The sequence below is a fragment of the Acomys minous genome (genome assembly GCF_964271855.1).
Source record: "Acomys minous genome assembly, chromosome: 16".
In the NCBI taxonomy this organism is placed as follows: Eukaryota; Metazoa; Chordata; class Mammalia; order Rodentia; family Muridae; genus Acomys; species Acomys minous.
In genome coordinates this window covers 9694556-9718097 of record NC_140498.1, presented here as the reverse complement: position 1 = coordinate 9718097, position 23542 = coordinate 9694556, and the positions used below count along the sequence as shown (strand labels likewise).

Here is a 23542-nt window from a genome sequence, read left to right as displayed (position 1 = left end):
AACATATTCATATATATGAGCCTATTAAAAATTGCATGACTTAGGCTGGGCATGGTGGCTCCCATCTTTAATCCCAGCACGCAAAAGTCAGGGGCAGGTGAGTTCAAGGCCAGCCTGGTTATCGAGCAAGTTCCAGGACAGCCAGGGCTATACAGAGAAATCCTGTGCCAAAAGCAACAGCAACAAAAACCACATGACTTTAGTAAAGACTCAAATGCATAAATTAAGTTATAAGTTAAACATCTACTAGGGACATTTGAGGGACTAGGCGGTGGAAACATTTAAGCTGAAGTGCAGATAATAAGAAGGGAAGAGTGAAAAGATCTGCAGTGGGGTTCTTAGAAGGGGTGGGGTTAGATCTGGCAGGAAAGAGTGAAGAGATAATAGCCAAGAGTTTCCAGAGCAGATAAAAGACACACAGCCACAGGAGAGGATGATAAAGAACCCACGCTAGACGTGCACAAAGACACCCACACCTGGGTACGTTAGTTTAAACTGCTAGAGACAGCCAGGCGTGGTGGCACCCTTTGGATCCCAGCACTTGGAGACTGAGGCAGGTGGATCTCTGTGAGTTGGAGGCCAGCCTGTTCTACAAAGAGTCCAGGACAGCCAAGGCTACACAGAGAAACACCATCTTAGGGAAAACAAACAAACACCACCAAAAACAAAAAACAGCTAGTGACAAAGGAAACACTGCAGGACACTCAGGGCAGGACCTCTGGTTACCAAGGAGCCAGGACAAAAGCACAGCTTCTCCATAGTGATGGAAGACAGAAGGCAGAGCAACTGAAGGAGAACAGGTGCTTCCAGAGATTCCTTTTGACCTCTGCTGGCACCCTCATACGACGACATACACAGACAGACAGACAGACAGATAGACACATATACCTGGGGACAAATAAGTCTTTTTTTTAATGATAAGAAAATATTATAAGTCATTACTCTGTACTGATAACTTTGAAAAAATCTTAGAAAAATCATATAAAAGTTTTTTGGGTGTTTTGTTTTTTCTGAGACAGGGTTTCTCTTTGTAGCCATGACTATCCTGGACTTGTAGACCAGGTTGACCTCAAACTCACAGAGATCCACCTCCTCTGCCTCCCTGAGTACTGGGATTAAAGATGTGTGCCACCATGTCTAGCTGAAAGTCATAAAAAAAGGTTTGTTTTAATAGCCTGGAATTTATTCCTACAAAGGAAACTCCAGACCTAAAATGCTTTGCTTTTGGTTTTTTGTTTTGGTTTTGGTTTGGTTTGGTTTGGTTTTTGGTTTTTCGAGACAGGGTTTCTCTGTGTAGTCTTGGCCATCCTGGACTCACTCTGTAGCCCAGGCCGGCCTCGAACTCACAGAGATCCGCCTGCCTCTGCCTCCCAAGTACTGGGATTAAAGGCATGCGCCACTACTGCCTGGCCCAAAATGCTTAATAATAAAATCTGAAACACTTGAGGAAAGGAGTAACATCAATGTTTATCATGAATTCAGACAAAGACTAGAAAACAGGGACAAACTTTTCAACTCATGAGACAGGGTAGTTTTATTATTTCTGTCAAGAACAGTAAAAGGTTAGGCATGGTGGCACACGCTTTTAATGCCAGCACTTGGGAGGCAAAGGCAGGTGGATTGCTGCAAGTTCAAGGCCAACCTGGTCTACAAAGCGAGTCTAGGACACCAAGACTACACAGAGAAACCCATCTCGGGGAAAAAAAAGGGTAATTAAAAGGTCAGTCCCTCATGACCCTCCATGTAAAACTCTTGAACACAATTTTGTCAAACCTAATTGAACAATATATGAAAAACACCATGGCCTAGAGTAACTTGAGGAGGAAAGAGTTTATTTTATTTCATCTTACAGCTTGTAGCCATCACTGGGGAAACTTGGGGCAAGGCAGGAACCTTGCAGATGCCACGGGGGAGTGCTGCTTACTGGCTTGCTCCCCGTGGCTTGCTCAGCCTGCTTTCTCCAGGACCACCAACCCAGGAGTGGCATCACTCCGTGTGTTGGGCCCTCCCACATCAATCATTAATCAAGAAAATGCCCTGCAGGCTTGCCCACAGGCTAATCTGGTGGGGGCATTTCTCCACCGAGGTGCCCTAAATGACTCCAGCACATGGCAAATTGACATAAAGCTAGCAAGCATAGTCAATTATGTAAGCTGTGTTTTCCTTATGAGGACACATAGATGCCAGCATTCACTCATGTATACTCTCTCAAATTCTTACTTTTTAAAAAAGAAATTTATGTGGATGGGTGTTTTGCCTGCGTCTGTCTTTTTGTACTATGGGCATGCCTAGTGCCCTTGGAGGCCGGAAAAGGGCATCAGACCCTCCAGAACTAGAGTTACAGGTGGTGTCGAGCTGCCATGTGGGTGCCGGGAACTGAATCCAGCGCCTCTGGAGGAGCAGCCAGTGCTCTTGCCCATTGCATCGGATCTCCAGCCTATCTCTCTGGTCAGTTCTCTTGTATGATTTACTGTCAGTAAACATACTTAGTTGTGAAATTTTGGATGCTTTCCCATAAGGCTAAATTTTAGTTAGGGATCTTTTACTTTACACACTGACCTCAAAAACAAGATTTTAAAGCATTATTTTGAACATTGTATTCTACAACAACTTTATTTATGAGGAACATTGGGAACCATATATTTCATGCTTAATATCAGTGTAGAATGGGACCTCTTAAGGAGTTCTCTTACACTGTGTATATAGACAGTGTTCATAACACCAGTCTCAAGGTCAGGCCTGCTGTTCATAGTGGGTAGGGCCCCTGACCTGTGGAAACAAGAGCAGCTAATCCATGAGATAACATGTGCCATGAACTGCTCTGAGTATTCTGAAAAATCCTCCCAGCAATCTCCACGGCACTATCAGTGTCACATTATTTTCTAGCTAAAGAGCAGATAATTACACGGCCCAAAGGCACAGGGCAGGTGGTGGCAGTCAGGCTGCAGAGGCCCCTCTGGATCCCATAGTCACTCCTGTTGCAATTTTCCTGTGGATCTGTTATGGGGTGGGTACAGCTGGGCAGAGTCCAGCTCAGCTCCCAGCCAACATAGAATTAACTCTAAGATGTAGTCAACAAGCAAATGGCAACACAGTGTGTGTGTGTGTGTGTGTGTGTGTGTGTGTGTGTGTGTGTGTGTGTGTGTGTGTACTGAAATCTGCACTCTTATCTATAGGGGCAATACCAGATATTTAATTCAAGTCTCAAATGGGATAGGCTATCTGGGCTCTTGGTTTTTTTCAGTTCAGTATAATATTGCCAACTATTAACACAGTGTTGGCTTGCAGAGCACCAGAACTTTCCCCAGAGGTAGGACAGACTGTGCTACCCAACAGCAGTTGCTGGACAAACATCTAGGAAATTTCCATTTCTTGGTTATTGTGAGTGTGTTGCAATCAGCATGAGTCTACAAGTCTCTCTTGAAGATCCTGATTTCAATTCTTCTGGTTAAAACCTAGAAGTAGGGTCATGTGCTAGACCTGTTTTGAAATTTGATTTATTTATGAGACAGTGTCTTGCTGTTTAGCTCTGGCTGGACTTGAGCCCACCATGTAGTCTATGATGGCCGCAAACCCACAAAGATTCGTCTGCCTCATTCTCCTAAGTACTGGACTTAGAGTTTCGTGCCACTAAACCAGCTTTATTTTGAATTTTTTGAGGAACCTTCATTCTATTTTCTCTAGCATCATTATATGCCTACCAATAGTGCACAGAAATTTTAATTTTTTCATATCGTTATCAACACTCATTATTCTCTTTCTATTTTCTTTTCTTTAAATAATGGTCTTAAAAGTCCAAATGAAATGGTATCTTGTGGTTTTGATTTCTGTTTTCCTGACTGGTGATGTCGATCAGCATTGCATATACTTGTTTGTGTGTGTGGTGTGTGTGTGTGTGTGTGTGTGTGTGTGTGTGTGTGTGTGTCTGTGTAGTGTGTGTGTAGTGTGTGTCTGTGTAGTGTATATGTGTGGTATGTGCATGCCTGTGCAGATATGCATATTTGTGTGTATGTGTAGAGGCCAGAGGTCAACATCAAGTAGTATGCTCATAGCTTTCCATGTTAGTTCTTGAGACAGGGTTTTCAAGTGAACCTGGAGCTGACTAAAGGGCTAGATTAGCTGGCTAGCAAAGGCCCCCTCTTCTGCACACCTCCCCACAACTCCATGATTCTCCTGTCTTTGCTTCCCAGTGCTGAGATCATAGGCTTGCTGGTCCACCTTACTTAAAGAATTATTTTTACATATATCGTTGAGAATGTATGGATTATTTCAGAAAGAACATTATAAAATAGATTAATAACAACTGCCTCTGGAAAAAAGAAATAGATGGTGGAAATGAACTGGGAATTATCATTACATTGTTTGTTTTCTTTGAGCCAGGTGGGCTTATTACTGTTTGAATAAATACATTTTGTTTGTTTGTTTGTTTGTTTTTCAAGACAGGGTTTCTCTGGGTAGCCCTGGCTGTCCTGGACCAGGGTAGCCTTGAACCTCCCTGACTGCTGGGATTAAAGGTGTGTGCCATCACCACCCAGCAGAAATCAGTTGTTTTAAGAATTGTGCACAGGCACAGCAGTGTGCACTTGTGCTCTGCTGTTCTTACTTTGCAAGCTCATCATGATGTGTGCCTTTTGGTTTTGACAGAGACATTCAACTTACAGCAGCCTGCGGCCAGCCAGCAAAGGGATGCCTCAGCGCCTGGACCTGCCGGACCTTCCCCTCTCAGGTAAGTGACTGAAAGCGCAAGGACTTTTGTCCTATTTTAGTGGTGTTCACTTTTCGTTGCATGAACTTGAACTTGGAAAAACAATTAATAGTATTATTTATTTCTGCTGATTTCATCCCCTGAGGGTGCACATCCTTTAGAACCAATTGTGCAGCTCACGTCACAAGAAATATCTCCTCACTCTGTGAGGATGCAAAAGAATTGCTAACTTGGCTAGGTTAGGGTTTTTGTTGTTGTTGTTGTTTTAGCTTTTTAAATGGAATCTGAAGACATATCTTCTATTCTTTAAAAAAGTAACAGTGTTGTCTGGTTTTGCCCACTGATTCCACAGGGCTTAAAATCCACCGCTTAGGTCTTGCTGCCTTTGAGTATTATCCCTTCCTCTTGTTGCTCTGTATCCTTTTCAAGTTCAACTCCTGACAGGTCACACTCTCACGTCTGCTGGGTCTCCCGTGCTGGTGGTGCAGAGGTGTAGCCATTAAAAAGGAGCGTAATGGGAGCCCTGCCTGGCCTTGAGTCTCTTAGCACTGCCACTCCCCTCCCGGCTTCGGCTTCCTGGTGCTTCGGTTTCTTCATCTCTAAGATAGAAACATTCCTAGGACTAGGGAGGTGGCTCAGCAGTTAAGAGCGTTGGCTGCTTCTGCAGAGGACCCACGTTTGCTTCCCAGCACCCACGTGAGGTGACTCACTACCACCTCTAACTCCAGCAGATCTGAGAATCTCTTTTGGCCTCTGGCAGCACCTGCCTTCGTGTGCATAAACTTAAGACTCTCACATATACACATAACTTAACATTGATCTTTTAAAAAAAGAAAAAAAGAAACAGCTTGACTTCAAGGGGTCATTTGAAGGATTGAATCAGTTCATTTAAAGCACCGAGGACACTGCCTCGTGCGTTGTGGACATTATAGACATGCTTGCTGGTAATCACTTTGCTTGCTGTTGTCTGCTGAGCCTGTTAACAACAACACTTCTGGTCTAGTAAATGTTGGTGAGTTTTCTGCAGGCTTGGTTCCAGTCCCCTGCACCAGGCTAGTATCACAAGGAAGTAAGACACAAAAAGTTACTCTCACTCTGTGTTGTAATTTAGGTATGCAATAGCATCACATCTAAAAATACCCATAGCTTGCTTAATAATGATGTTATCACAGATAATCATCTCGGCCTTCAGCAGTTTAGCATCTTTTTTCTGACAGGGTCTTGCCATGATGTTGAGAGCTACTTACTTAGGTCAGGTGGTGCTTGCTGAAGCTGGGATATTGGTGGCAACTCTTAAAATAAGATACCAGTGATGCTTGCCACATCACCTCACCTTGACTTTCCCAACGGCTTTCTCCCACAGAGCACTTCTTTCAAAATCAGAGTCACTGCTCTCAAAACGTGGCTGTGGCCCTGAGTTTATGTTGTACTCTGAACCCTTTGTTATCATTTCAAATGTTCACAACACCTTCACCAGGCAGAGGTTCTACCTCAGGAAATGGGTTTCTTTGCTCCTCCATAAGGAACAACTCACCACCCACGAATATTTCCTCCCAAGATGACAGCAGTTCAGTCTCCCCCTCAGGCTCCGTTGCCAGGCTAGTGCCTTTGCTATTCCATCACCGACATCTGGGACCCCTCGAAGTCATCCCTGAGGGCTGGCGTCAGCTGCTTCCACTGATGTTGCTATGTTTACTTCTTCCACTGGACCTCCATGTTCCTGTGACATCTGGAGCCTTGCATCCTTCCAGAAAGCATCCCATTTATTTTGCTCAGATTCACAGGAAGAATCATGATTTGTGGCAGCTATAGCTTGGGAAATGCTTGTTTAATTAAACTTGAGAGTCAGAATTACTCCTTGATTTATGGGCTATGGGATGGCTGGTGTGCCAGGAAGAACATTAATTTTGCACATCAGTATCCTTGAGGGACTTACCAGGTGCACTGTCAGTGGGCAGTGAAGGTGGTGGTGGTGGCTTTGTTTCTTATTACCATACCGGGGTGTGATGAATGTGTAAATATGCCTGTACCACAGCACATACATAGGAGTCAGAACATAACTTTGTGAAGTTGGTTCTCTTCCTGATACTTTTAGATGGTTCCCAGGTCCCAAGCCATCAGGTCCATGCAGAAGCATCTTTACCCACTCGCTGACCTACTCTGTAGGCCCTGCGCAGAATGTGGTGTTGTTATGTTGTTTTATGTGTGTGTGTGTATGTGTGTGCCTTACTGTATAGGTGTGCACCACATATGTGCAGTGCTCAGGGAACTGGTACAGACAGCTGTGAGCAGCTATGTGAGTGCTGGTAACTGAGCTTAGGTCTTCTGCAGTGTGGTTAACCTGAGCTAACTCTCCAGCCCCACAGAGAGGCTTTGGGAGGGAGTGTGTGTGTGTGTGTGTGTGTGTGTGTGTGTGTGTGTGTGTGTAAGAACAGTAGGTCTTAACCTTAGCCTTAAAGAGTGTTGTCAGGAGATGCATTGCCAAAAAAAAAAAAAAAAAAAGAAAGAAAGAAAGAGGGAAAAGAGAGAGAGAGAGAAAAAGAGAAATGCACTGCCATCTAGTCTTTGCTGTTTCATTGAGAGTATAGGCAGAAGTGATTTCATACCATTCTTAAGTACCCCAGGGCTTGGTAAATGGGTATGGCTGCAACTTAAAGGCATTCAAGTCTGAGCACCTCTTTCCCAGAAATGGAGGGTGGAGGCCTCAACATAAGACTGAAAACCTGTCTGGCTTAAAGCTATGCCTCATTGTGTAATATCATAGCACACGCTCATTATGCAGTGTAAGATGGGGAGGAACTTAGTTGCATGAACAGTATGCTAGGTGAATTTTTTAAATTGTGGTAAAAGCTATACAGCATAAAACTTACTATTTTGCTGTACTCTGTGGATGATCATAGTTTTTATGTCTTTTTCAGGCTGCTCTACCAACTTTCATGTTTCTTCTGCTTTTTTTTTTTTTTTTTTTTTTTTTTTTTTTGGTGTTTTGAGACAGGGTTTCTCTGTGTATCCTTGACGGTCTTGGACTCGCTTTGTAGACCAGGCTGGCCTGGAACTCACAGCAATCTGCCTGCCTCTGCCTCCTGAGTGCTGGGATTAAAGGCGTGTGCCACCACTGCCCGACTTCAGGTTTCTTTATTATCTGAAGAGCCATTCTTTTGATTGACAAGATAAATAATAAAGTTGAGACCACAATTATTGCTGTGGAGCGCATTTGACCGCCCGCCTCCTCCTTACCTCCCAGGCACCTGTCTCCGGGTGATGATTCTATTTACTATAATAAAGGACTGCATAGTGAAAATTGTTTGCTTCCAGCCATTTCCAGCAACTGCTTGTCAACATTGAGGTCATCCTTAACAGCAGATTAATGTTCTGTTTTTGTTGTTCTCTTCAGTGATGTAGACCTGTTTTTCTCTGCTATTTAGACCTAATTGGCCTCACTGCCAACATCATGCCCATAATTGGTGGCTGTTAGCTGAAGAGGTACTGTTTTCTCCTGTGACTGTGGGTGACAAGAGGTGGCCCCAGCTGTCCTGTGATGTCCGGCTAATCACCCGAGTCTCACAGCTCCAGCTCCACTGATAAGCCAGTCTCAAATATTTCTGTTTTTTTGTGTTTATGATCCTTAGAGAAACCTGGAGAATTCAACTCATTTTTTTTTTTGGTACCTGTTTTCACTAATGCTAATACAACAGCAGAAAGGAACCTTAAAAATAGTTTTTACTCAGTTTTTAGTGAACTATAAGCCTGTAATTGGAGCAACCTTTTCTCATGTGGGCTGTTGTTCTTGGTTCCCAGCTTTTTGTCTGCTGCTACCTAACAGTCACATGAGCTTTGTCTCTGTGGTGTCCTGTGGAAAGCAAACACACTAGCTGGAGATAGGGCTAGAGGAGTGGGTGTCCTAACTGCACAAGGCTCTTAGAAGGACCCATACTTATCACCCTGATAGCTGTCTGAAAATTTATAATAATTTTTTTTAAACAAAGGGCTGCTTTGGCTTGGGCTCTTTCTTTCTATTTCTTTCTTCCTCTTACATATATGGGTGCTTTGCCTGCATGTATGTTTGTTCACCATTTATGTGTCTGGTGCCTGTACAGGCCAAACGAAAGTCTCGGATCCCTAAGAACTGGAGTTATATATGGTTGTAAGCAATCAAGCCAGCCAGTGCTTATAACTACTAGGTTATTTCTCAGCTCCACCAGCTCCCTTTTGTTTATTTGTGTGTGTGTGTGTGTGTGTGTGTGTGTGTGTGTGTGTGTGTGTATGAGTATGGATACGTACCAACAATTATCTTTGTTTTCGTTCCCATCACAGTTGAGGCTTCAGATGTGCACAGGACATCTAGCTTGCTGGGACTTGAACTCAGGTCCTCATGATTGCACAGCCATCCACCCCAGCACAAGGTTTTGTAGAGTATGTGGGTAGTCCTTCCTGGAGAATTCTTTCCAGAAAGAAAACACTTACGTTTGTGTGTCTATGTATGAGTATATGCGCATGCCGGTGTAGATATGTCTTTGTGCTTCATAGTAAAGCATGATAACCAGTTATATTTCTCCCCTTTAGAAATAGGTGACAATGTTGTTATTCACGCAGATCTTCTGAAGGGAAGGGCGGAGGATCGGAAGTCAGACCCTTACCTCCGGAAGAGTCCCTCGCTGGAGTCCCTGAGCAGACCCCCGTCCTTGGGCTTCGGGAACAGCAGGCTGCTGAGTGCGTCCACTGGGGGTCTGAAGCCAAGCAAGCTCAGGTACTGAATTTTAAAGCATGAGAAATGAGATGGAATTGTTCTCCTTCTGTCAGCTTTCTTCAATGACAATGATTAAGTAAAGTGGGGCCAGAGAGTTGGCTTGGTGGTTAAGAGTACTTGTTGGCCCCAGGGTCAGTTCCTGGCATCCACATCAGATGGCTCTCAGTTGCCCAAAACTCCATTTCCAGGACATTCACCACCCTCTTCTGGCCTCCAGGAGCACTTGCACACCTGTGGTGCACATATATGCAAACACTCAGGCATACACATATGCCTATAAAATCAAGCAATCAGTCTTTAAAGTTTAAGCAAAAGTACTTGGGGCATTGTTGGTTGGATCAGGAAGTCTAGAGAGGAGTGGCGTTTCATGCCAGTAGCTGTAAAGGTGCCAGAGTGAATGAGTGACGGAACTCAACTCAGAGCCTCAAGAAGGCCCTGCCAAACATACAGCAGGCTCCCAGCCAATCCAGGTAGACAGCTGGGGAGTTACAGAGGGAAAGGCAGGTTGGAGCCCTGTTGCAAACAGTCTGCATTGCCAAAAAGAGCTTCATACTTATTTTGGTAAAGCAGCGGGGAACCACTAAGTCTGTGGGATTGTGTTTTTGTTTTTGAGTAGTGATTAAGAGCAGACCTGCTATTTAAGAAAGATTATTGAGAACACAGTGGCATAGAAAGAGGATTAGGGAGACGTTTTGAGATCAGTGTTTAAAGGGGTGTTAGCAAAAGGGAACTAACAGTGAGGCTGGCAAGGCGGTTGCCAAAAGCCCGTCTTTGCATCCATCTTCTGCCATCTCCTCCCTGCCAGTGCCTCTGGCCTCCCATCCTAGTGGACTTCCTTCATCTGCTTCCCCTCTCCCTGGAGCCTTCCCTTCTGAGTGAAGCGCCCCGCTGCAGACCTCTCAGAACTATGATGCAGCCATTACAGTCTGCAGCCTGCTCTTCTGGGTCTACACTGCTTAGCTCCATCCCACTCATCTGTGATGATGGCTTAGCCCTTCACTCCAGCACAACCGGAAGACTTAACGAATTTACCATTAAAAACAGTAAATATGAGATGGCTCAGTAGGTAGGAACATCTCCCACAAAAGCAGAGGACCTAGGTTCCAATGGCACTTGAGTATCTTTTGCTCATTTGGGTGTGTAGCTCAAATACTACTTTCATAGTGTCAGTAACTTGCTGTCATTTCATGGATAGTAAATATTTCATCCTATGTTTGGGTATCTTTCCCAGTGCCTTGCCTTGTGTTGCACATAACAGTTCATCCCAGATGAGTCTGCAAAACTGTCTACTTCAAGGATAGGAGCTTTATAGTAGGTAGTGCAGTCATCCATCCATGTGTGTCTTATGGGAAGAGTTGTGAGTCTGACAATGTTCAGATCCTGTATGTTTGGATGTAACTGGTATCTAATCCCAAATAAGTAAAGTTAGATGTTTCAAGAGACTTATAAAAGTCCCAGATATAAGTTGGGTGTGGTGACACATACCTTTAATCCCAGCACTTAGGAGGCAGAGGTCAGTGGGTCTCTGTTAGTTCTGAGGCTAGCATGGTCTACAAAGTGAGTCCAGGACAGCGAAGGCTACACAGAGAAACCTTGTCCTGAAAAACAAACAAACAAACAACAAAACAAGACAAAAAAGGCCCAGATATAGATCATCATGCTTCTGAAGATTAACTAATAGAAACAGGTTTGAAGAACCAGAGTTAGTGCTACTGTCAAATCAATGCCATAAACACACAGGAAAGGAGATTTGTGTGTGTGTGTGTGTGTGTGTGTGTGTGTGTGTGTGTGTGTGTGTGTGTGTACATGTGTGTGTACACGCGAGCTACTTAGAGCATACTTTTCTTTATAAAAGGTTAGATTAGTAATTTTATTTTTTTTATTTTTATTTTTTTTTGGTTTTTTGAGACAAGGTTTCTCTGTGTAGCCTAGGCTGTCCTAGACTCGCTTTGTAGACCAGGCTGGCCTCGAACTCACAGCGATCCGCCTGCCTCTGCCTCCCGAGTGCTGGGATTAAAGGCGTGCGCCACCATGCCCGGCTAGATTAGTAATTTTAACTTAGTTATTTTATATTCACATTATTAAGATTAACCTATGACAGAATAGAAATTTTTAGATTTTTAAAATTACACATTTATCTTTATTTGTTTATCTGTGTGCCACAGTGTGCACATGGAAGTCAGAGGACAACTTCTACCACATAACTATCAACAAGATTTGAATTCAGGCTACTGGACTTGGCAACAAGTGCTTTTACCTGCTGAACCATCTCGCCAGCCCTGGAATTTATGCATTAGAAATGGAAAATGGGCCAGGTGTGGTGGCACACGCCTTTAATCCCAGCATGTGAGAGGCAGAGGCAGGTGGATCACTGTGAGTTGGAGGCCAGCCTGGTCTACAAAGTGAGTCCAGGACAGCCAAGGCTACACAGAGATCTCGAAAAACCAAAAAAAGAAAAGAAAAGAAAAAAAGAAAGAAATGTAAAATGTAGCTATGCGTAGTCACACACACCTCCAGTTCTAACACTTAGGAAGCTGAGTGGGGAGACAAGAGGTGAGTTCCAGGCCAGCCTGGGGTACATAATGTGCCGCAACGTAGAATAAATTTGCAGCCTCTACTACTAAATATCTTATAGGGGCAATGTTTTAGTTGTGTAACGTTGAGTGTCCTCCTGCTCCCCTCTTTACTTTTTGGTAAATAGAAAAGCAGTCATCAAATTGTACAAGAAAGTTTTTAGTGCGTATTTCAAGTGCTTTTCTTAAAACCTCTCTACATTAGTTTATATTTCTGAGATCTAGAATCGTCTATTCCTCTATTAAAATTACTGAAAAACATACATTACTAAGGAGCTGGAGAAGAGTGTGGCTGGTAAAGTGTCTGCTGTGTGAGCATGGGGACCTGAGTTTGGATCCCCACCCCTTGCCTTGTCTAAAACCCTAGTGCGGGAAGCAGGTGTGTGTGTGCATGGCAGTTGTGGGTCCCCAGAGCTCCAGCTAGCCCAGCTAGCCAGCCAATGAGCACCAAGTTCACAGAGCAGTTAAGGAAGACAGTTGACACCAACCTCGCCCCTCCACATGCGTGTACATTCACGTGCCCCTTCACGCACACATATACAACTTTTCATTACCTTTTCCTCTAAAGGCTTGATAACTGTAGCGTGTGAAGTAAGCTAGCATCAACAAGAAAAATATACAAAATGTTGTCAATGTGCAGAAGCACATGACCCATTTACAAAGTGTGAGATTGAAAGAGAAGGTCAGGCGAGCCTTAGGAAGGTAGTAAATTATTTTTTGAGCAGGTGGCTTGGAACATAGCCCCTCTGTGCTCTAGTTGTGTTGTCTGACCCAGGCTTTCTTCCTCTGTTGATCTGGCTGGTAAATGAAGACTGAATGCAGTTGTGTTCGCCTTTTCCTGGACCTCGTCAGGTTGGGAGGGGGAGCTTTGCACAAAGTCCAAGTCTCCACTCTGGGAAGCGGGGGAAGAAAGGGTGGGCACGGGACCTTTTATTAACCAGCTTTCCATCACATGACCTGAGATGCCTGGTATATCCAAAGAAACGGTTTGTTTTGGCTCAGAGAGTAAAGGCTACAGCCAACTGATCTCTTGGCCCTGTTGCTTTGGACCTGTGGTGAGGTGGGAGAATGTAATGTCACATATTTGCAAGAACTTTTCTTACGATGGAGTAGTCCATGAGTGTGACTCTGGACCTCGGCTTATTTATCTGTTTACTCGTTGGCATATGGTTGGTTATCTTTTTACTATTGTAAGAGTGTCACCTTGAGCGTCCTTGGGAGTGTCTCAATCATATCTTTCTACCTTAGGATTCATACTTCCTATCCCCTTGTACTTTCCCCCTCCTTCCCTGCTGTCCTGTGGACAGTGCTCAGGAAATTGACCTCTGACTCCATGACCCCATGCTAGTGGGCGCTTTATGATCTTAAATCTCTTCTTAACATTTGAGTAATTTTGGCTAGCATAAAAATTACTTTCAGCGTTGAGAGAGACCAAGGATGAACTCTAAACACTTGCTCTTAGGAGGCCGAGATATTGTAGAAGTGACATCATCTCAACTTTGGCCCATCCTGTGCTCAGAATCCATGATCCAAAAACTGGGGAGAGACTCTGAGGCATTTCATTTTATTTTACAAATTTCCCCTTTCTCTCTATTCCCAGTACCTCCCTTCACAGCTAGTCTACCATTTTACGATGCCCTTTTCCTTTACTTTTCACATGTTGGACTGTAGCCATGTTTAGGCATCTTATATTCAAATGATGTATTTCACTGACCAAAAGGCTGAATGAATAAATTTTAAAGATTTATTTTTTATTTTATGTGCATATGTATTTGCCTGCATGTATGTTTGTGTCACATGTATTCAGGAGTCTGAAGAGAGTATCAGATCCTCTGAATGTACAGTTACAGGCAATTGTGAGCTGCCACATTGTGCTGGGAACAGAACCTGTGTCCTTGCAGGAGCAGTGAACACTCAAAGCTGCTGAACCCCTTTCCAGCCATTCAAGTGTATTTTTTAAAATCCTCAGATTTACAGTTGTCAAGAAGTACAGTTTAGCTTTTTTAAAAAATATGTATAACATGGGATGTAATGTATTTTTAATGTGACTAATTTGGCTGTTTCTTTAGAGTGCTGTTTGGATAAACCTATACTTTGGCTTTTTCTAATTGTATTGTTTCTTATATACTTGAGGGTTTTAAAAGCCATCATCTTGCCAGATGTGGTAGTATACACCTGCAATCCCAGGACTTGGGATGTGGAGGTAGGAAGATCTGGAGTTCAGAGCTGTCCTTGCCTATAGAGAGGGAGTTCAAGGCTAACCTGGGCCACACAAGACCTTGTCTCAAAAGAAAAACAAAGCTACTGCTTCACAGGCATCCTCCTAAACTATGTGTTCTTCTTTGTAATCAGTGTTGAAAGAAGAGACCCTCTGGCAGCCTTGGCCCGGGAGTATGGTGGCTCTAAGCGTAATGCACTCCTGAAATGGTGTCAGAAGAAGACAGAAGGTTATGCGGTAAGGAGCGGTGCCGCCAATCGGGCTTTTGCGGTCCTGTGCCAGGGCGCATTCCGTGTGTGCATGAGCTTGGTAGCCCAGTTTGCACATGATAGCACTTCATCATCTTCCAGGGAGGCCCCAGATGAGGGGAGGGTGGGGGGACAGAAGGCCAGTCTACAGTCCACCCCACAAACTGTTGGTGTAAATAATCACGCGTGCCATAGGAAGGGAACCCTTTGTTTCAGTCCTCCCTGGACAGAGCTGTTGCTAAAGTGGCTTCCCAAAGAGGGCAGCTCTTCCTAATTTGCATAAACGCTTCCAAAGCCTTTCCAACTTTTTGTTTTTAATAGTATGTATTATGTATACAATGCTTTACCTGCATGTAAGGCCTGCAGGCCAGAAGAAGGTACCAAATCTCACCATAGATGGTTGTGAGCCACAATGTGGTTGCTGGGAATTGAACTCAGGCACTTTGGGAGAGCAGACAGTGCTTTTAACCTCTAAGCCATCTCTCCAGCCCTCAACTTTTTTTTTTTTAAGCTTTAAGAGTTTTTATTTAGTTTAGTTTTGTTTATTTAAGATGGTATTTACTTTCTGAGAATAGCAGACAAGGAAGTGATACTTGATATAGGTTGAAACTTGTATTATGAAACAACATACATAAGATAAATGTGCATGGATTAGAGTCTCATTAATTATTATGAAATGAAAACCCAGTCAGCACACCTCCGGTTCCCACAAGCCCATCATGGCTTTCCAGCCCCCACGAGGTACCTGTCTGCCTCGTTTCTTCTCCCTGCTGTTTTCTGTAAAAGTATGAGTGTTCGAGGAGTGCTGCATTTTCTCAGATTTTAGATAAAAGGACGAAAAAACTATAGAGTATCTGCATCTGGATTTGCACACAATATTAAGTTAGTAAGATTTGTCCTTAATTGCTGCAACTTATTTTCTTCTCATATAATACATTATATGATTTTTGTCATTGCTTATCTACTCTATTGGTATTCTTATCTCTGCTGCATAATTAGTTAGGAATGGAATCGCTGGGCCTTACTGCACGCACATGTTCAGATAGATTTCTAGGTAGCTGTGTGCTGTCCATCCTACCATCAGCTTATGTGGCAGGTCTGTTTCTGTACGTTCTCACCAGCACTGTCTTCCTCGGCCATGGGGTAGTGGTGTCTCGCTAGGGTTTTGATTTGTGTTAGCCTGTTGGGTAATGAGATTGAGTGTATATTAGCTGGTTATTTGGACAGTCTCTTTGTAGAGATTACCTAATAAGGCCTTTCATTCTTATTTGTTCACTTTGTATTTATTTTTGGTCCTGAGGATGGAGCATGGAGCCTCTTACATGTAAAGCATACATTCTACCGCTGAGCTGCTTGCCAACATCCTGCCCATTTTGAAAATCATTTTCTCTCTTTTTTTTATTATTGTTTTGAAAAATTCTTTATATGAGCTGGTGCACCCAAGTTCAGTTCCCAGAACCCACATGTGGGAACACCAGGGCATCGGGCACTTCCTGATGCATAATCAAACATGCAGACAAACAGTCATAGATAAAATAGAACATAACTTTAATTTAAAAATTTTTTTATATCTGTATATAAGTTCTTTGTTAAATAGATGTGTCACAAACTTTTTCATGTGGCTTGAAATTTCATTCTTAAGAAACAAAACTTTTTTTTTTTTTCTGAGACAGGGTTTCTCTGTGTAACCTTGGCTGTTCTGGACTCAAGGTGGCCTTGAACTCACAGAATTCTGCCTACCTCTGCCTCCCAAGTGCTGGGGTTACAGGCATGCCCCACCACACCCAGTGAGAAACTGTTTCTTGTTTGTGAAAAAATACTTTGTATCTATTTTTTTCCAGTTTGTGTGCATGTATGTGGACACGCGCATGCTACCACAGTGTACCTATGGAAGTCAGAGGACAACTTTGTAGGGACAGATCTCTCCGCTTTTATGTGGGCTTCAGGAATCAAAGCAACTGCTTTTAATTTGGACTTAACCTAATTGGTACATCTTTTCTTCAGTGGTTAAATGCTTTTTGTGACCTACCCGGGAGTTGTTTATCCGAGGCACATGCCTTTACTCTCAACACTGGAGATAAAGATAACTGATCTCTGAGTTCTATGCCAGCCATGAACACATAGTGAAACTTTATTTTTCTGTTTTTTGTTTGTTTGTTTGTTTCTGGTTTTTTGAGACAGGATTTCTCTTTGTAGCCTTGGCTGTCCTGGACATACTTTGTAGACCAGGCTGGCCTCGAGCTCACAGTGATCCACCTGCCTCTGCCTCCCGAGTGCTGGGATTAAAGGCATACAGCACCACGCCTGGCTTGAAGCTTTATTTTTCTATAGTTCACACTAATGGAAATGCTGTAGAGGAATTTTAATGCAGAACATGACTGCTCTGACAAGAGATCACAACCAAAGACCTAGATATGTGTGACCCCACCGGAATGCTGACACGCCTTTAATCCCAGAAGGCAAAGGCAAGCAGATCTCTGAGTTCAAGTCCAACCTGGTATAGAGCAAGTTTCAGGTAAAAAAAAAAAATGTTTAGGTCCAGGCATGGTAGTACATGCCTTTAATCCCAGCACTCTGGAGACAGAGGCAGATAAACAGGCATGCAGATCTCTGAGTTCAGGTCAGTTCTGTTCAGGCAGTTGAGACAGTGCAGGGGAGTTGAGTTTGTGGCAGTTGAGTTCGTAGAATTCAGAGGCATTTTTACCAAGAGAGTTTTGCAGAGATAGCTTGAAGAGATAACAAGCTAGACACAGGTAAAGATAAAATGAGCCAGAGAATGAGAAGGAGCCAGAAGATTAGAGCAGATTGCTAGAGTTAGCTTGAGACCAAGCAGAGCAATTCAGTCAGAAACTGAGAGAAGCCAATTTGAATCAGTCAGCTTGGAGAGGAGTTTTGAGCCAGACAGCTAAGTTGAACCAGCCATCTAGAATTCAGAAAGAACTAGAAAAGGTGAGCTTTTTTTCAGCAGTAAGTCCCAGAGGACGAAAACAATTCTAAATAAAATTGTATGAATGCTACAAGCCTTCAGGACTAGGCCTATGGAGTCAGGAAGTCTCCAAGATGACAGTTACATTAGGAGAATAAAAGTTACTATTACAATACACCTTTTAAATTAGTCTCCTTGGCTCCTTTTCTCCTTTTTGCTAAAACTCTGGGAGATTCTGATGTTATAACACACCTTTCCAGTCTCAAGCTTTAGAAAGTAGCCAGGACCAAGAAAGAAGGAAGCTAGCAAGAAACCGTGGCTTAGTTAAGTTCTAGCACAATTAGCTGAGAAACAAAGCTGAGATTCTCCTTGTGGAATTAGCCATACAAGTGTTTAAAGTTAGAGTCTACCCAAGAATAGTGTTACTTTTATGGAGGTAATTTTTGAATTCTTCTTTTACATCATAAAACTTAAAATATGGTCATATTCATGACCAATAATAACAAAGGATTCCAGAAGACACACTTGCTTCTAGCCCATTTTTATCCTTTTAGCATTTCTGTTTACTCTGGGTAAGCCCCGTTCTTAGGGATGAACTATCCCACAGTGGAAACCACTTCCATGACAGCATCCCTCCACTTGTTAGCAATGCTGCCGAGGAAACGGAAAAACAGGAGAAGCCAGAGAACGCTGATTGTGTGTATGTGGTGGGGGCTAGCATCAAGAAAACATGGTAATGGAAAATGGAAGAAAACAATCAAAAAGAGTAATCAGGCTTGACTGTGGCTGAGGCCAGTGCTCTCATCTCCGGCTGGGTGCTATCATTTCAAGCCAAGAGGAGTCAAAAGACAAATACAATTTTCAGAAGAAATTGGCCTTTTGTGGTGTGATGTTATAATTAGATGGCAGGGAGGAGATCGGCAGTATCCTCCCAGTCAGTTGAGAGAAAAATATTTCCTGCTAGAGAAAACTTTTTGTTGTTTTGTAAATATCATGAGTTAAGTTTTCAAAAATACTTTACATTCGATGAAACCCACAACTTACTGTGTCTGAAGAATGTTTTTCACTCATCATTAAATGTCTGTAAGTTTAGGAAGAAGTATAAATCACACGTGTGTCTACCTTTCACTAGCTGGACCAGTTTGTTCGTACCGATCTCTGGATTGCTCTGTACTGTCAGACTTAAGAAGACAAAACCAACCGTCAAAAGTTCAGATGGTTTGTAATCTCTTTGAAGACCAGTAGCAATATCAGTTTTTATTTCAAATGACTTTCTACCTCTCTGTCTTTCTACCTGGCCAGGTGTTGGGCTGAAATGGACAGTGTGGAAGGTAGGTCTTTAAACATGAGTTCCCTGGCTCGCGGTCCCTGCCTGACAGCCAGTAGATAGCGCTGAGCATTACAATGCTGAGGTCTGGTTGGTGCCCACCACATGTCTTGTGAAGTGCTCTGTATTTGTGAGGTTTCTGGCCGCAGGTGCCGCAGCCAGCTGGGCCGAGGACAGTCTGCTTTTCATTCTGCCTGCCTTCTCCAAGGGACCTTGCCCTGGATTGCATAGAATTCCCTCCATGTCCCTGCAGAACCCTTTGTTACCTCTTAAGCATAGCTGCCTCACACGCACCGCGCCTGTGTTCCTAGGGCCCTGCCATTTCCTGGACTCTGGTGGACACTGGTAATTCAGTCCAGGTCAGGGCAGAATGGACAAGTGTGAAGCCTGCTAAGAGTAGTTGATTTTGGAAGCTGAGTCTTTCCAGAGCCTCTAGGTAAGAGTCCTGCCCGCAGTGTGTGGAAACAGAAACAGAAATGCTAAGCACACGCTGTTTAAGCTCCTCCATCTGTAGTCAGGTCGCACATAAACCTCACAGCTCCTTCTGCAGGTTTGTATGTTTGCTCCAACAGATGATGGGCAAGGACGGGCTTTTCTTCTAACCGTCAGTATTCCTGTCATTCATGGACACTCTGCTTCTTCTTCTTCAGCATGCAGGCTCTTGGCGTCCTGAGGTACAGAACCATCAGGAGTTCCCTTTAGGCTGGGGTTCTCCATGCTCATATCTGAATTGCCTGAGTACCTGCCCTAGCCCTTTCAGGTTGCTGCAACAAAATACCACAGATCAGATGGTTTACAGGCAGTAGGAAGTTCCTTTTCACAGTTAAGGATTGGGAAATCAAAGATCAAGACAGATCAGTGATGAGGAAGGCCTGTTCCTGTTTCATAGGTGACACCTTTGGCTGTGTCATTGCATGATAAAAAAAGGGGGTAAGACAATTCTCAGGCCCCTTTCGTAAGGACACTAATCTCATCAGGGGATCCAACCATCTTCTAAAGGCCCGCCTCCTAGAATCATCACCATGGTGACCTGCACACTGAGCTACACTCACAGCCCTTCTCCCATATCTGTAGTGGGGTAATTTAAGATGCCTTGGGAAAAGGTGATTGAGTAAGAAACCTCCATCATCAAGATCATTTCCTCCCAGAATGTTCCACCACAGTCACTGTGGTTCACAATTTAGCCTCCAATTTTCACCAAGGCCCACTCGATGTTTACAGCTTATTTCATAGGCACTGAGCCCAGAGAGGAGTGAGACTAAACATACTACCATGAGCATGTCAAGGCTGTGAGAGGAGCAGTAGTTAGAAACTGGGTGCTGTGTCCTAGGTTGTGTGTGTGCCGTGTGCAAGACCCTGAGTTCAGAGCCCAGTACCAGGCAGGGATCAGAATGCGTCTGTCAGCAGACATCAGTGTTGGAGCAGCCTGAGGCCAGCAGCACCAGCAGCGACTTCTGATGGTTTTGATTCCTGGCAATTCGGGGGGAGGTGGAGTATCATAGGGTTACCTCCAAACCTGACCAGAGAGGCAATTAAGTAAGAAACAAGTTTAAGGCTACAGTTAAAAGGTCACCAAAATAATTATTCATACTGTTGATGGAAAAACAAACTCCCCAAAAAACACCACAGCTCTCACCTCAAAGGGAATAAGAGATAGTTCTAGAGCCAAATTTGAGTGGTCATGTCCCAGGAAACACAGAGCTAGGTTACCCCAGGATCTGTGTTCTAGGATAGAAGCAGTGTCATGGAGCTTTATGGTAACAGAACAGAGAGCATCAAGGTATTTTAAAAATACATTGGTGGGACTGGGCATAGTAGCACACACCTTTTATCCCAGCACTCAGGAGGCAGAGGCAGGCGGATCTCTGTGAGTTCGAGGCCAGCCTGGTCTAGAGAGTGAGTCCAGGACAACTAGGGTAACGCAGAGAAACCCTGTCTCAAAAAACAAAACAAAACAAAAAACCAGAGAGAGAGAGAGAGAGAGAGAGAGAGAGAGAGAGAGAGAGAGAGAGAGAGAGAGAGAAGAGTGTTAGACTAATCACAGGATGTTAAGGTTTGACACAGAGATGGCCAAGGAGTAGCTGTTTAGAGGGCTGAAGCTCACCCAAGAAGAATGTAGGCTCTGGTCCTGCAACATTCCAACCACTCCATGTCACTGCAGCTCTAATCAGTCAGTCAGCCTTCGCAGATGTGGTAGGAAGGGATCCTAAGTACTCAGTGCCTAGGCAGGAAGGAGCGGAGGATAATGTTTGGGGTAATGCACAAGCAAGACGGGAGCAGTCAGGATGACACTGAGAGGCTGTTTCTGCTGGAAGTACAGCTAAGGCTCCTGAGTGGCAGGCCGGATCACTCAGGAGAGATGGTAATTGGCCTTTGCTGTGTCCCCGCTGGGAAGTGGTTACTGAAGATATGCACACTTTAGTTGTGCCTTTCTTTGCATTCTTCACTTGTCCAGGAAGAGAAGCGTGAATCCTGCCTTGTAGAAGGAATCTCTTGTGACTGTATGGAATCACCTGTCAACAAAAAGCTAATGGCCTATAGCTAAGGCAGGAAATAGGAGGTAGGATATCCTGCAGGCAGAGAGAATTCTGGGATAGAACCTGGAGTGAGAGATTCACCCATGAAGATGTGAGGAAAACAGACATGTGGTACCTGAGCACAGGTAATTAGTCATGTGGCAGAGTGTAGATTAGTATAAGTGGGTTATTTTGTTATGAGCTAGTCAGAGAAGAGCCTAGTTATATGGCCCAGGTATTTGTAAATAATATTTTGAGTCTCACAAGTCTTTATTCCAAGATGTCCTCCACACCAATGTCCTTGCAGTTCTGGAAGGAATGGACAGTGTTCCAGCAGCGTGCAAGCATACAAGTGCATGGAAGAACCAACAACTGTAGCCAAAGGGGTTCACTTTTTCTTTTTAAAATAAAATTATGTGGTACAGCTTAGGTTGTCCTCAAACTTGTGATCCTCCTGACCAGGCCTCCTAAGTACTAGATTATAGGTGTATACAACCACACCCAACCTAAGAAATCTCATAGTACTTTAATTTATACAAGAAATATATGTACATATTATCACAGTTATCTCTGGGTATTTAAAACAGTCATTCATGCTAAAACACACTTTCTAAATGAACACACAACACTTTTTAAAAGATTTATTTATTATTATGTATACAGTGCTCTGCCCAAATGTACACCTGCAGGCCAGAAGAGGTCATTAGATCACATTATAGATGGTTGTGAACCACCATGTAGTTGCTGGGAATTGAACTCAAGACCTCTGGAAGAGCAGTTAGTGCTCTTAACCTCTGAGCCATCTCTCCAGCCCCCAGCGTTTTTACTAGAAAATAATTTTGTAGTTTTTGTTGTTTTGTTTTTGTTTTTGAAGACAGGGTTTTCCTTCCTTCTTTTCTTTCTTCCTTTCTTTCCTTATTTATTTTAGAGACAGAGAGTCTCTGTGTAAAAGCTTTGACTGTCCTGTAATTCACTTTGTAGACCAGGCTGGCCTCAACTCATACTCATAGAGATCTGCCTGTCTCTGCCTCCTGAGTGCTGGGATTGAAGGCATGCACTCCATGCTTGGCTAACAGTGGTTTTTAAGTGCTATCTTCTTGGGTTTTATTTTGTATTGTGCTGAGAATTGGACAAGGGCCTTACACACTCAGAACATGAGTTGCAGCACTGGGGAATGAACTCTCACTGAGCTAAATAACCCTACTCCTAAAACGGCGTCTGCTTTGAGTAAAAGAGTCAAACACAAATGACATATTATGTGATTATATTGGATTTCTGGATTAAAAAAATCCATAGGAATGGAAGTGTTTGCAGTGGGAAGAGGAAGGGGACAATAGAGTGACAGCTGAGGGCACTGGGGGCCTTGGGTTATGAAGCCAGGTCCCGGAAGCAGCAGGGCTGATTGCACACCCTTGAGAGTACAGTCAGCTGTACTGAACAGTGAGTAGTGCTGCTTACATCACGGTGTGTGGTCTATCTCAGTAAGCTGTTGTGTCTTAGAAATAAATGAAGTTGAAGCCCGGCAGTGGTGGCGCACGCCTTTAATCCCAGCACTCGGGAGGCAGAGGCAGGCGGATCGCTGTGAGTTCGAGGCCAGCCTGGTGTACAAAGTGAGTCCAGGACAATCAAGGCTACACAGAGAAACCCTGTCTCAAAATAATAAAAAAAAAAAAAAAGAAAGAAAGAAAGAAAGAAATGCAGTTGAAGAGCTCAAAGTGGGGATTGAAAGATGGCAGATGAGAATAAGATAGGAACTATATTAAGTTCTCTTTTAAACTTACAGCTATCAGAAATGTGTCTTTAAGGGTGTTTTTAAATTTTCTTTTTGTTTATTTTGAGACTGTAATTTAATTACATTTCACCCCTCCTCCTCCCTCCAAACCCTACCACACACCCTTCCCTACTCTCCTTAAAGCTCATGGCCTCTTTTTTTCAGTAGTTATTATTGCATGCATATAATGTTACTTGTGTGTATGTTTTCAGGGCTGACCACTTGGTGTGCTCTTCCCTGAGTAGGGCCACCTCTCCTGCTCCTGGCTTCCCTCAGTTGCCTGTATTGTAGGGTTGAGGCCTTGTGGGCTTTCCCCGTATAGTCTGGCATGTTTGCTGGTGTCCTTGTTCAGCTTATTTTGGGCAATCATGTTGCCCAAAGATTTTTTTTTTTTTTTTGATGTTACTAGGAGGCACAGTCTCACAGCCAAAGAATCTCTGGCTCTTGGAATCTTTCTGCTCCTTCTTTAGGTGTGGGGTTGATTTCTAGATGCATCCATTGAGGCTGGGCT

General features: G+C 43.6%; 1 protein-coding gene across 4 annotated transcripts in view; it reads left to right on the top strand.

Moving 5' to 3' along the window:
- The window catches only part of SPECC1 (sperm antigen with calponin homology and coiled-coil domains 1), a 256505-nt gene that overhangs the window by 189397 nt on the left and 43566 nt on the right, over nucleotides 1–23542 (top strand). For 3 of the 4 annotated variants that reach the window (XM_084760864.1, XM_084760865.1, XM_084760866.1), the window contains 3 exons: nucleotides 4645–4726; nucleotides 9299–9452; nucleotides 14378–14480. In XM_084760864.1, coding sequence (XP_084616990.1) covers nucleotides 4645–4726; nucleotides 9299–9452; nucleotides 14378–14480 — 339 coding nt within the window. Of the gene's footprint in view, nucleotides 1–4644; nucleotides 4727–8130; nucleotides 8500–9298; nucleotides 9453–14377; nucleotides 14481–23542 lie in introns of those variants that run through there. The other variant, XM_084760867.1, reaches the window with a different exon arrangement.